The sequence below is a fragment of the Gavia stellata genome, chromosome 6 (genome assembly GCF_030936135.1).
Source record: "Gavia stellata isolate bGavSte3 chromosome 6, bGavSte3.hap2, whole genome shotgun sequence".
Taxonomy (NCBI): Eukaryota; Metazoa; Chordata; class Aves; order Gaviiformes; family Gaviidae; genus Gavia; species Gavia stellata.
This window is the reverse complement of record NC_082599.1, coordinates 45,102,626-45,117,308: the sequence shown is the minus strand read 5'-3', so window position 1 is coordinate 45,117,308 and position 14,683 is coordinate 45,102,626. Positions and strand designations below refer to the sequence as shown.

At 38.6% G+C, this 14,683-nt stretch overlaps 1 protein-coding gene across 3 annotated transcripts in view; it reads right to left on the bottom strand.

Moving 5' to 3' along the window:
- Nucleotides 1-4,838: 4,838 nt before the first annotated feature.
- Nucleotides 4,839-14,683, bottom strand: part of RBMS3 (RNA binding motif single stranded interacting protein 3) — a 714,416-nt gene continuing 704,571 nt past the window's right edge. For all 3 annotated transcript variants that reach the window (XM_059818611.1, XM_059818612.1, XM_059818613.1), the window contains 2 exons: nucleotides 7,504-7,584; nucleotides 4,839-4,970 (listed from right to left, as the gene is read on the bottom strand). In XM_059818611.1, coding sequence (XP_059674594.1) covers nucleotides 4,839-4,970; nucleotides 7,504-7,584 — 213 coding nt within the window. The remainder of the gene's footprint in view (nucleotides 4,971-7,503; nucleotides 7,585-14,683) is intronic.

Here is a 14,683-nt window from a genome sequence, read left to right as displayed (position 1 = left end):
TTCTTAAAGCTCATAAAAAAGACTGCAGATAAAAAGCACTAATGCTTTTGCTAGCGATCACGCTTTGTAAATAAAAAAATCTGCATTCTGCAAGAAAAAAACCCTGCATTCTCTATAATGCAGCAAGTTTTTTTCTCAATTCAATAACTTTACTGTAAAATGCTTTAGCCTTCTAGAATTTTTTCTGTCAACACTTAAGACAAAGTTCATAAAAGTCCCAGCATTTTTCCAATCCTTTCAGTTGCCACAGTTCCTTTATCATCAACTTTTCTTCAAAAGAAGAAAATCATTTTCTTTTAAACTGTACAGTTTATTTTTTGTTCACCCCAAAAACTCAGTCTATTAAACTTCTGCACCAGCACCGGTGTGAGCAGTTTCAATTCATTCTCGGGTTTTCTAACAAGACGTTGACAGCTTGCCTTGAGAGCCTTTGACGTCCTTAAAATTAAGGCAATTAAGATTCAAGATAAACCTTACCTAAACATTTCTTTAAAAAAACAAAAAACAAAAAACCAAAAAACACTCTAGATTTAAAACAAGAAGAAAAATAAAATGAGAGAAAAGAGTAGCTTAATTTTTGAGGAAGACAATTGGTTTTCATCTCAACTTGCTCCCTCTTGACATCATCAGTTTTTCTGTTTAAAAAAAAAAAAAAAATCTAGCTACACCTCCAGGTAAATTCTGAATTCAAATGTTCGTCCAGATGAAATGTCAACCCAGCATTTTTCCTCTGGGTTTTTTCTTTAGTTAAAAAAAAAAAAATATAGCAAAAATAAAATTGTCAGACTACATGACGGAACCATTTGCACAGCACATAAAAACACTGTTTTGTTTTCGTTGGGAAAGGTAGAAAAAAAAAAGCATTCATTTGACGCCTGTGCAAACTGGAAGCCAACTTCTTGTTCAGTGAAGTTTCTCCATTCAAGGCAAAGATTTCAGACCGACATTCTTCAGTCCTGTTTATTGTCTGTGGAAACAATTGAATTAAAGTGGTCATTAAGTCAAAACAACTTTGAAATACGCTCCTCTCCTTTTTTTCCACCCAATTCCCTTTAAAAGTTATCCAAGTTAAACTAACTTTGCAGCTGTTTAAATATGGTACTACCACCAAGCTGAAAATAGGCAGAAATAGGGAACTCCTGCTTTGGGGATGTTAACATATCCTAAGCAGATGAATTTAATCTTGTTAATGCTATGCTTAATGGACAGTGTAACTACACTGAAATGAGATGAATACGTAGCTTAACACTGTGCAAATATTTCAAGAGTAATACAATAAGAAAGCGAATATTTTCATAATAAGTGGCACTGTTTATTTTGGATACTAATAATAAAACGAAGGATAAAATTAAAATAAAAGGGTACATCCAATTTGCTAAAAAGAACACATTTTCTGATGGCAAGAACAGTTAGACTGTGGAGCAGTCTGCTTAATGAGCCGGTTGTGGCTAACTTAGTAGAAACATTACAGATAATATTAATGAGAAAAATATAATTTTTGATCATATCGTGTCAAATCTTTCTAAATTTAGCACAGAGAATAAGCCAAACTAACAACCTTTTTCTTACGAAAGGTAACTCTCATTTTGTGTTTTTGAGGTTTCATGTCATTTAAAGATATGTCACATCAAACTTCTCTTAGCAAGACTATATGAGATCTTTGGGCAGACGTAGAACCTATGTATAAATGCTATTTCATGTCTAGGGCTATCAGTAAGGGTTAGTTATTGCTTCTCCTACGGTCCTCAACACTTGCTTGGAAAAAATCCTTTTCCAGACGAAGTTCAACGCAAGAAAATCCAGAACCTTTCCTTTTGCAAGCATTAATGCGTTTGCCTTGATTTGTTTTAAATTAATTTTAATATTAGGAGTTAAATTGTGAAGAATGTCAATGACATAACATTTGCCACAGAACTATTTCTCTGGGATGGGAAACATAAAACTAACTTCAATTTTAAATATTAAATTTACCAAAGGACTTTTTCACTGTGTGAAGACTGAAAATTAGTATTTTTGAATGTAACAACAGACTTATGTGGAAAGCAAGAATTGATTATTTTCTTAGTGTTTTCTATGCATAACTTAAGGTAGGAGTACTCAAGTTGGATGCTCACCTCCTGAGGTTTTACTGCCCCTCTGGGTCAAGTGGCCACCATATCTGTGAAAGACCAATTCCACCGAAGGGTCACAGCACACACTCTCTAATCTAACCTGGCATTGAGCTTGCCCACAAAAGGCTCCAGAAAAATGTAATTCTTTCCACATTTAAAATCAGAGTACGTTGCCCAGCAGAGTTCTGCTTTTCAGAAGTACACTTTTCAGAGGGAAGGATCTGAATTTATCTTCACTTCATAGATTTCACACTTTTATGTGCAACATTAAAGATTTACAAGGAAAAAAGGGAGTATGGGTCTAAAATAATTAAGGTGATTTCCTCATAAAGTAGAGTCCTCTGCTCAGAAACCAAGGGCTGTTTCTCCTATATTGCCACACAAGAGGTAGTAGCCAGGTTTTTAACATGAAGTCATCATTTCTGAACATCTATGGGTGGGATCCTCAAGTATAGCAGCCAGCATATTAAATAAAAGAACGTGTATGCTGATTAAAAAAGTGGAACTTAAATTTTAAGTCTTATGGTTTATTTTTACTTACAAAGGGAGTACAGAGTCCTTATACCACCCAGTTCATTCTGAGTACATTGCCTCTCCTTCGTTGCCTGCAATTTCATGATTGTTGCAAAGAAAATAAATATAATGAAATACACTGTTACAACTTTCCTCCTGACTGATCAGCTCCTATGAAATGATTTTTACAGTGTCTGCCTTTTTCTTTGCCTGTATCTGACAAAATCATTGGTTTGGTCATGTTAATTACTTCCTCTCATCTTGCTTTGAAAACAGCTGTTGTATATTGGGCATGATGCTTGCTATTAATAAATGTGCCCTTCGAAGACCAGATTAATAAAACTATATTTTAATCACAAAATAACTTCACTTGGTTTTATATTAAAGGTTACTGATGGTTGGACTTGATGATCTTACAGGTCTTTTCCAACATTAGTGATTCTGTGATTCTGTGAAATATTCCAGCAAGAGTTTTTTTTTTTTTTAAGACAGAGATTGTGTATATTTTGGTTTGTTTCTGCAGCTTTCCACACTTTGCATTTCTGCCTGCAACTGGCAGATATAAATGGAGGGCACATTTCAGAAAAAAATATGGAAATAATCATAATAAAAAATCTGTAGTGGATCTGCCTGTGTGATTAAAAAAGAAAGAAATTCCTCGGACTATAAATGCCAGTGCCATTTAAAGTGTATCCATCATTGCAACAAGGCAGTAGCTGACAAGGAAAGATGAGGAATCTCATTCTCAGAGAAGGTGGGAATTCACCACACTGGCAAGAAACACAGCACCCATTTCAATAAAGAATTGTGATGTAGTTTCCTCCTGCATGGGAAAAATGCCAGAATCTGCTGCTCACAGCTACCGTATGAGGGCTTCTGAACCTAAGTCCTTCTGCTTTGAGACTTAAGCGAAAGAGAACTGGAGCACAAGAATGGTGAGATCCAAACTCCTACAGAACAGAGTCACCAAAACAAGCCAACAGCAGGGTACAGTCACAGGTATTTCTCTCTTTGCCTACAGGTACTAGAGAGGCTGATGGCTAGAAGGGATAGACCGTGTCTCCAATTGGGTGCATCAACAAAAAGCTTGTGATCAGTTGCTTTTGTAATATGTACATATAGATAATAGATAGGTAAATAGATAATAGTGAGGTCTTATGTTTTATGGTGGTCAAAAAGGAACATTGTGTTATCTGAAACCATTTGTTACTCATATGTTAGACAAATAAATGCATCTTCCACTTCCAGAGGTCAAAAATGAAGTAAAGCAATTGACAGATTGGCATCATTCTAATCTTTCCTATACCAGCTCATACCTTATGCCTCTATAAGTATTTTGTCATGATGCATTGTCTGACATATTTCTTGTACGACTATTTGTCTACTTCCTTCCTCAAGATAAAAAATGTGTAATTCTCTTTTCACAGGGATGCTGGTGTTCAATATGCATGTATTAATCACGGACTGGGTTTGGGCTCCTTCCTAGAATCTGTCCAGCATTGATCAGTCCTGGTAGGTACCTTGTCGCTAAGTAACCTTCTCTTCGTGAGGACCAGTTTTATTGTGGCAAAGAGAAGGACTGTTTGAGGATTATTCTGAAGATGAAGGGACTCTTTAGGAGTTCTAGATCCAGCTGTCAGTGTATAAAGTTTGAATTTTCCAAGGTATTCCATGGCAAGCAAACAAAGGGAGCAGAGGGTGGGAGAAACAGAGCAGTGCTTCTCCCCATCTCTTCCTTATCCCTTCTTCATCCATTATCAGCTTCTGCCCACTCAGTGTCTGCATGGCACCAGTTTTGCACAATCACAAATACCAACTCGGGGCAATTTATACTGCTTCACTAGCTACACTTTCAGAAAGAAACCTTTAGATGTGTACTGGGCCAATATTTTCACCTCTGCCCTCTTTTTAACCTCTGATGCCAGATGCTGCTTTAGCCCAGTGTGATGTTTGTTAACGCAGTTGTTGGGATCCTTCTGAGTCCAGAAGAGCAGCAGACAGTTAGAGAGCATATCACTGCAGGCAGTAACTCAAGGATGTTTTGCCAAGGTGAGGCCATCAGCCAAAACCTTTTGCTAATTAGACTGCTATATATCCAGAATTCATATGAACTTAACAAAGCTACTCAGAATTTATACTGCTGAAATGGGGAGCAGAATTTGGCCCGCTATAACTAAGAAACAAAACTCTTCTGGTTACAAAGCGTATGCCTACTTACTTAGACTGTTGGTAAGAATATGCAGGTGCATGTTCACTGGATGTTTCCACTGTCATCTGTTGCTGTTGACCACTGGCTTCCTGTGACGAAGATGCTACTGTCTGTGGAGAAGTATCAGCAACAACACCCTAGGGAATCAAATGAGAACACAAAAAACTTAATGATTTTACTCACTGCAGTGAACTACATAAAACAGCTCAGCACCAGCTCACCGTTCCTGTACTTCTCTAGAGGTTACGAGAGTTTGAGATAGCAGAACCACATGCTAACACAACAAACTCCATCAGTTTTAGAGAGCTAATCCAGCAACAAGAAGCTTCCTTAGCGTACCAGCCCCTGCAGTACTTTGCTCTCACAGGCTGCAGTGGAAAATACCTCCACCTTTGAGGGCAGTTCCCTGCCTATTCAAAGTCAGAGGCAAAACTTCTGACTTCAGTGGAGTCTGGATTTTACCTCTTGTCTTTTTTACAACATATGTAGGGCTCTTCCGATTTTCACGTACGCACACAGTGAGCTCACATTTATTTTGTTTGATTTGCAATGCGATAAAGGCAGAATCTGGGCCCACTGCTCTGCTGTACTACACATCCAACAGAATTTTAGCCACCTTAGAAAAATACTGCACTCCTCTACACACTGCTTTTATGCATGTTTCCTTCAAAACCAAATTTACTTCACACTAAAGACTTTTATCGGTTAAGTCAAAGCTCCAGTGAAGTGTATTTTTATTTATACGTTTGCAAAAAAATAGATAAGTAAACACACAAAAGATGGTATGTATGAATTTAACATTATGCACTATTTCTTATCCTATTTAGACAGTCTGAATAGTATTATTTTTAAGTATTTTTGTATGCTTTCAAAGCAAGCTATATTTTCTTTCCTTTTCTCTCATGCTTGGTGTGTTGGTCACATTGAATACCACTAGCAGGTCTCTTCAGGGAACATGCTTTATTACTGTATTGCACACAACAGAGCCAGAAGAGGGAGCACAAAGCACTTGCTTTGTTTTTATTTGAGTCCTGTGTAAACAACAGGTAGTTTATTTTAAATTATCTTTTAAAATGTCACTTTCATTTTTCAGAAATTCTTCATATCTATTGCTTAACAGACTGTCAGTATTATCTTTTTCTGTCTACGTCCTTGTCTTTATCCTTCTGCTTTTGTCCATCTCATCTTGAGATTGTAAGCTCTCTGGGGCAGAGACTGTATTATTTGATCTCTGCTTGTGGAGCATCCAGCATAGTAGGGTCCTAGTTCATGATGCTACATGAATACAGATAAACGTTAACAATAATCACCATCACTGGATCAGAGCAAGACAGGCTATACATTCAGACAATATTTTGATTATTATAGTAGATAATTACAACGTCATGTTACTTCAGCAGGCATGAATATACCAGTGGGTGATGGGGAGGAGGGCTCAGGAAGAATTAACTTAATTTCTCATTTGTGCTGGTCAGCACAATATGCAGGCAGTACTGCTGTATGAACCACTCTCCATCCCACCGCCTCCTTTTAATTTGGATTTGTATGTGCCCAGTTTAATACTGAAGAATTGCAATTGAAAAGAGGCACCCATGGCCCGTTTGTAAATAAACAAGGTTTAGGACAAAATTATCCCGAGGCAAAAAAGACTAAAACATGACCAGCTCAGTATGACAGAACAGTAGCAGCCTTTCCGGTGGGACCTCATTTGGGAATCTCAGTAATTGCAAAGAACCAGGAGAAACCAGGATGAGTCCACTTGACTGCTGGTGGAGCCATGCCAACAGTACCACTAACTCAGCATCCTCAAAGCACAGAGTAGTAATAGCACAAACTCCAAAGTCCACACAGCTGAAGACAGAAGTACAGAGACCCTGGCACTCCTCGCATTACCCCAGAGTAGGGGGGAAGTTATTAATAAAAGAGGGTAGCACCAAAGAGAAGCACACAGGGAAGAGGATGCCAAGGCTCCCTCCTCTCGCTGTACTCAGCAGCCCTTATGAAGCTTCACAGAATTGGAGGCCAAGCTGACGCTCTCCCGGCAGCTTGTGGTCTACAGCGTTGAGTAAATACTTACTCATTAGACTGTCATCAGCATGACTCAGCCCCAAGGAGGGAGGGAGCGAATCCTTCCTCAAGGATGAAAAGCACTCAGTCAGTGCAGCATCCTCCACGTCTGTATATACAAGAGGAAGGTTTCCATTGCTCAATCACTTTTTCTGGTGGCTAAATGTTTCAGCAATTACCTATACTTGCTAAGGAATGCATCAAACCCTCTTGCAATCTTTTCTTCTTGGAATCTCTTTTGGGTTTGCGGTCTGCCTGCTGGGTTTGTTTTCCTGTCTCTTCCCATCTCCCTCCCAAGTACATGGGGAAAAACCAGTCATAATCACTGATGTTTTATTCCATGTCCTGCTGTACAACAAAACAAATGCAAAACAAGAGCCCTTGCAAATAATTTTTAAAACAAGGGAGAAAAAGAAGGAAAAAGAAAGAAAGAAAAGAAAAAGAGAAAGAAATGTGCAGTCCTAATTTTAAAAGTGGGAAGCTTCCAGCCACCATTCCATAAAATAACTTTAGGCCCCTTTCAAACAACAGGTGCAAGGAGGCATAATAGATAAGAGTTCTGCTACCCCTCCACGCTACTGTCATGGATGGAGATACACTTACTTCAATAGGGACAGCTGTTGGAGGCACAGGAGTGTACTGGGGAATGTAGGTCCCTTGCATAGGTGCAGCAGCAGTCATGTACTAGAACAAATCAAAGGCAAACAAACATTAGAAAACCACAATCAAGATGCATAAAACCATATTAGAAGCATGACACTGTTTCAATTTCCTGTTCAGAGTCTGTTGGGTTTTGTATAGCCTGTTATTTCTTTTAATTAAGGATTTTAGGCAATGGTATGAATTACCTAGCTATTAAGTCATAATCTTGAACTTCAAAGCCAGGTCATATCTGAAAATAGGCAATAGCAAACATCTTGCTGATAGATTTAAATTGTTCACATGGCTTCTAAAATTGAGAGACTCCTATCTGTACTTACAAAAAAAATGGTAGAGACATGACAGTAGAATGTATATAGTGGTTACAGATACAAAAGCAGCCTAAACAATCTTCTGGAATCTTATTGATCTTATCTAATGATGCCTACAAAAAATGAAGCATGAAATTTGACAGGTTTATTCCAGTCTGATTTTAACTGTATCAATAACAGCGGTTGAGTTTACAGGGATACAAAGCTGCAGGGAAGTACAACCCGAGACAGGAAAAATAAAGGAAGAGGAAGATATATCTGGGAGTTTCTCCTTTTGTACACAGAATCCCTAGCTAAATCCTTATGGCTTATTCTTAATATCCAGGGATATTTTCTATGCATTTTGAAACTTTTGTAAATTATTATTATAGCAACACTTTGTATTAGCTTCTCTAAAATACTGTCTCTCCCAAGCACTACAAGACAATCTTTTTTAAAATTCATGACTGCATGCGAATTTTTCCATTGGTATGGCACTAATCTCTTTATATACAGCACTTCTTAAAAGCTCTTGAACTGAATGCAACAGATATTGTTCAAATCTTCAAATAAAGTATCAAGTCATCAGATCTATATGTACTTTTCTTTCTACAATTCAGTCCTAACTGCATGTCTTCACTGACAAGAATCTCAGAATATGCCCAGTCCCACAACTGACTGTATGACACTTCCACAACATGTTATCTTCAAAGACACACCGAAGATCTGAATCAGCCCAGAATGTATTTGGTGAATTTTAAAATGAGTTAAATATAGCTTTGCTTCCTGGCAGAGCTAGGAAGTGCTTGCAAGATTTTATTCCGCTGTTTATAGTAAAATTTACATTTAAAGCACTTTCTCACCTCAATTCTAAACTAACTGGATGGTTTGATATGCCTGTCACAAACATGCATTATGAAATTGCATAGTGGGGTGCAGACTCTGCAGCAATGCTGGAGAAAGGCCTTAGGGAATGAGAACAGTGTATTTAAGAATCCCACAGCTAAAATCTGAAGTCTTCATTCAAGTAAAAGAAAAAAAATTACTTCAATGAAATTGTTTTCTACAGAAAAAAAAAATCAGTGAGGAACATAAGCGACACAGAATGTATACTTGCAATATGAGTAGCATATTGTGTTGAAAACCATTACAATACTTCTGCTGAAATTCACAGTGCTTTCCTTAACGTAAGCAAAGAGATGGGAGTGTCCCCAGTGTCTGTGTGCCTGTAACAGGCCATGTTTTTCTGCAGCTCCTTTTCCTTGTTCTTCAGAAAGAGAACTGAATTCAATAGTTTTTTTATGAATGCTAACCCACCAAAGACATTACGCCAACTATCCCTATTGTACTCAGTACAGTCAGGCTATTCTGCTCCCTTACGGATTAGGAACTAATGAGAATGTTACAGCAGGGTGTTCCAGAGCTGCTTCCGCTTCATTCATTCTGCTTTGTAATGTTGCCGTCACATGTTGGGACGACATCTGCTGTGTAGCATTGCTCTAAATGTGTCAATATTTAACATTAACCTGAAGCACTCATTCTTAGAGTTCTGCAAAGACCGAAAAGGGTTTTAAACACCTATGCAGGCTAGCTTCACTTGGACAAATATATATGTTTTAATTAAAAGTGTTAATATAAAGTGGCCTCATTCAACTTGGACTTCCTCCAAGTTCCTCCTTCAACCCAGCAGAAGATCAATGCTCAAGCTCTTGTAAGATGCACTTGTCTGCCATTCTCTTACCTTACACACAAACGCCTATGAGTTTTAATACACAACTATCAAATTATTCAACTGCCTTTTAATTCAGATCAAGCCACTTTTTGCAAAATCCTTTTAGCATTTAGTTCTGTAGCACAACAACTGAAAATGTCCGGGAATTAACTGGTCTCTTTGCTGACTTTGCAAGCACTGCTCTGGGTAGTTGTGCAGTTTCTTACCTCTATTGTCATTGTTTTCCTCTCGAGGCAGATCCTGATCTTACTTGCCAGCCTACTTCACGTTGCTTCCTTCACTGCTACACAATCTCTAGGGGAGACTGTTCCGTTGACTTGAGTGTGGCTGGTGGCCTTGGCCAACCCCTGCTTGCCCTGATCTTTCCAGACACTCACACCTCCCCATACTCTCCCAGTTTAATTTTTTTGCATGAATTTTAACTGAATTCAACCAAACAGCAGGTGATTTACAGGGCTGGAGACCAAAGCCATCTAGTTACTTGCCAGACTCCCTGAAGAACTGTAGGAATGTGACTTCTCCCCTGTATATAACATATTCTAAATGTCCACTGTAATGGTGGTTCAACCCTTTGGTTAAATCATTTAGAGCTCTACAATTAAAACAAATTATGTGGGCCAAATTAGTTCCACCAATGGCATAAATGAAGTCACAGTTTTTGTGGCAAAGAATTTGGTCCTAGTAAAAGTTAGCCAAGGCTCAGTCCTACAGAGTACTGCTGCTTACCAACTGGCCCTTGACCACACAGCAGCAGATTGGCCTGTATTACAGATACACACATTGTGCCCTTTAGTGGAATATCCAAACATATTTAATATATTTATGAATGTAAAGATACCCTCATCATTTCAGAAAAGAGTAACCAGGTCAAGAATTAAACATGTTATTGGGGCTTGGAACTGATTCTCAGTCTCCAAACTCTCACTTAAGGATCCATTGAGGCTTCTGTAAAAAACTATACAAAACTATAAAGGACAACTAGGGCTTAGATTTCAGAGATACACAATTGGTCGTAAGTATCTAAAGTCCCTGCACACGCACAGGGAGCCCCAGCTGAGACCGTATGAATTCAGGAGTGTCTGCCCTGCTGGATCTGTTTTCTCCATGGGAAGAAGCCTAGCGCTGAGAAGCTGCTTTAGTTTAGTTTGTTTACTACCAGTATAATGAAAAAGGAGGACAGATTAATTTTTGTTATAACTGACATTAGCTCAATCAAGTTTGCATGTATTTCTTTCCTTTATGAACTCCATAGTCCTAATTCTCTGATCTCACAGGATAAATACATTAAAGATTATACAGTGCTAAGGCACAATGTCAGTAGCAATACTTACATCAATGGCTTTGGGTTATGCAAGAGTTGAATTTCTTGTCATGAATATTCACAGTTGGTTGTTAGCAGAAAGCTTCCTGAACATCGCTTTTCAGTAGCTTCCATACCCAGCACACACTGAGCCCACTGGAGTCTGTGTCTCTCCCTGGGTCCCCCAGACACTTTACCTAGCTATTTTGTAAAACAGTGTGCTCTGGATGGGTTGGAGTGAGCGATGTCCACAGTGGGAAGTGGAAAAGAGCTTCAGAAAGAATTGTGAGATTCAGCAGAAAAGTTAAACATTTTGCATCTACACTGCTCAGGACCACCCAGGATGAAGATTCTGCTCTAAGACCATCCCTTAGCTGAGGCACTCTGTAGTGATGTAGCTCCATGGGGACCACAAGTCCTGTAGATGCACATAGTCTGCATATGGCTTCCCATCTACCTCAAGAAACTAACGCAACTTGGAAGTAGGCAGATGGTAGACAAAGACGACATCTATCTCAGAAGACCATCACTGAGATTTATTTTCTCCATGAACCACCCTCACTTAAAGTTCTTTATCCACATGTACGTGTGAAAGAGAGACAGCATGACTCACATGCTCAGCTTAGCAGTACCCAGCTAATTCCACTAAATATTAGTATTGTAAGCACCGAAATGAGAGAATCTGAAAAATCCAGATCCATTCTTTCTTTGTCATATGTTTCCATCAGGATTAAAGATTCTTGAGCTGCAATGTGATCAGTCATTCAACAAAGTACGTGCAAGGCAGAGGAAAACACTGTTCATTCTTCTACAACTGTACAGGCTTTGTGGGTCTAAAAGTAGAAGCTGCTTATTTCTGACAGTAAAATGAATAGTGACTCTACAGGCACAGATGATGGATCTGGAGGGTAAAAGGGAGCTTTTTTTGGCACTCCAATCCTTTAAAAGCTGGTAATTTCTACTACAGAAAGAAAAAAGAGACACTGCTGGTGGCACTGTGCTCTTAATTTGTTTGTAAACTATTATTTTCTTCATGCAGTACACAGAACACATGTTCTCAGCACTGAGGGTGTGCAGTATTATAATATAATGTATACTTTACAATGGCTGACTGCTTAATTCAGACTGCACTTATAAGGGCACAAATTTAGCCTACATGCTACATTAACAATTCAGCTCACACCTTGTCCAATAGGATTTTTGTTTTTACCTTTTTGAAACTGCTTAAGTGTGTGAAAAAATATATAGCTAGAAAATGAGAGAGTAGTAATATACACTTACACCTCTGCTCTCCTTTCAGATATTATCCTCCGTGACTACAAAGAGTTAAATGAAAGGAGGTAACAAATGACTGAGGAGGTGGGTTGAGAGCACAAAATGAAACTGTGAGAAGGATCGTGTTTAATTCAGAGAGCAACATCACTTCATACAGATCTGCAAACAGTGTGGTATCTCAGCCTGGCTCCAGCAAGGCTCCTGTTGAGCCTGGAGCAAACACTAAACCTGTAAAGGTGACAGGCACTGGGAAGAAAAACACAAGAGGAAGGCAGCTGCCAGTACCAAGCAGAGTGAGGGAGTGTGTTGCAGTAGGACAACATGTTTCACCCATCAAAAGTGGAGCTGAGTGACCTGCAGGGAATTTGCAGGAGCTTTTACATCAACGCTGTGGCACAGGAAATGGCCACTTATTCATTTGCCCTAGGAAACCTCTGGCCTGCCTTTCTTGGGCCCAGGTTAATGCAGAGTCGGGCCAGTGCCTAACAGCCGAGATACACAGCAAACACCTCTTACACAGGCTATTAGTTACTGAATTTCAACCGAGACAGTGCCTGAAAGAGTGCCTCTTGCAAGACCAAACAAATTAATTTACACTGCCAGAAGACTTTGGCCACACACTTGGTTTAAATTCTGAAGGTCATCAATAACAGAAAGTATAAGAAACCACCCTAAAGTACAGTTCTATTTATAGGTCTAGTTGCCTACAAAATAACACAGCTGTGATTAGAAGATGGCTGCTGGATAGACATTAACTCTCTTGGCCACTGTAAGTATTGCGAGGTTTTACACAGTGACAACAGTTGACAACCTGATCAATGTTGAATAAGTTTCCTGGTATAAAGAAAACCAGAAAGAATTTACAAAATCAGACAATAACATATAAGTTTGCAGTAGATTTAGAAACCTTGAACAACACTTACTAGAATTAGTAGGTTTACTAAGGACAAGGGGCAATGAGCAAGGAATAAATGTCAAAGAATAAAATCAACGTGCAAAAGTCATTTTCTGGAGTTTCACTTTCTTTTTATAGAAATGTGTATCTGTTGAAAGAAACAAAGATCGTTTTCCTCATTTTATCACTGCTCCAGAGAAGGCACAGAACCTTTTCAGTCAAGGTGAGAACCAAATTGCAGAATCCTTGTACCAGCATATGCTGGTAAGCATTTACACCACAGCAGCCTGCTGAAGGGAGATTAAATGGGATGTCTTACATGAGTAAATGCTAACCCATGTGTCTTAAATGAGCAAGGATTCCAGAGTCTGTCTTCAGTGACTATTTGTGGTTTCATATCACTGCGTGAGCTATAGCACAGTGATAATGACTTAGCTTTTTAGGATTCTCAGAATTAATGCCAGGGTTTGTGTTTTTTTAAAACCATCTGAGAAGTCTAGACACTGCATCACTAACAAAATTATGTGAAAACATTTGCATTGCTGGAAAACTGAGGAAATTAGACTGTTGGCTGGATTTATTTTTATAATATTTTTTTTTTCCATGAAGAAAACCTGCCCTCCCACTTTCAAGTCTCTTTCCCTGCAAAGAATAAAAATTGCATCTCTCTCTGACCATTGTGAAGTGGTTATAACTTTAATGAAATATAGAATAAAACTGCTGCTTTTTTGTTCCTGGTTCCACCTTCTCATTTGAAAATACCCTGTTCTCCGATAGAAAAGAACATTGTCTTGCTGTGTCCTCTTATCCCACAGTCTGGCATGGAGACGTAGGAACTTAGGAAGAGAAAAGGACCATCTAGTTCATCAGTGCCAGTGGCAGTTCAATGAAAAACAATATCCAGCCACCACAGTTTATACTTAAACTTCAAATACCTTTTGCTACCCAGAAGCATTCTCATTTTCCAGCTCAACCCTGTAATTATTCGACGGCTGTTATTAATCTTAGTTTTTCCCAGTTAAAGAATATGAGAATAAAAGACATGGAGTTTCTGCATATGAGACAATATTTTTGCTAATAATTATCAGTCTGGCCTAAAATATAATAATATAATGCCACACAATTACCATACAATTACCACAGCCCTATCAAGAATAGCACTGTCATTCAATAGAATCCCATCACTGGGCCACTGCACTCATTGTTCAGGCAGAGAATAGAAATCTTTACAAGATTTAACCTTCCTTCTCTGCTGCTCCGTAATACAAACGTATTTAGGAACACCAGCTATCACTTCCCTTTCAGCTTTCCTAATGAGATGTTACCTAATTCTCTGAGCAAGTTAAATGAAGGTAGAGAGTATAATAACTTCAAGAACTGTATTTACAAACTAATCTCTTTTTCTCTTCAGGAGTTCTAAGCACCCTTCACAAACCCCTACCTTTGGAAATCAGAGTAATACAAAGGTATAGAAGGAACAGTGCAGATGAGCTAAACCCCCCACAGCTAACAGGTCTGTTCTTTATTTCAGAAATTCAGGCCTGCTACTAAAGCAGAGCGATCAGGACTAATCAGATAAAGACTATTTAGAGTTAACAAATGTGAGACCAGGCAGATCACCACATACAGCT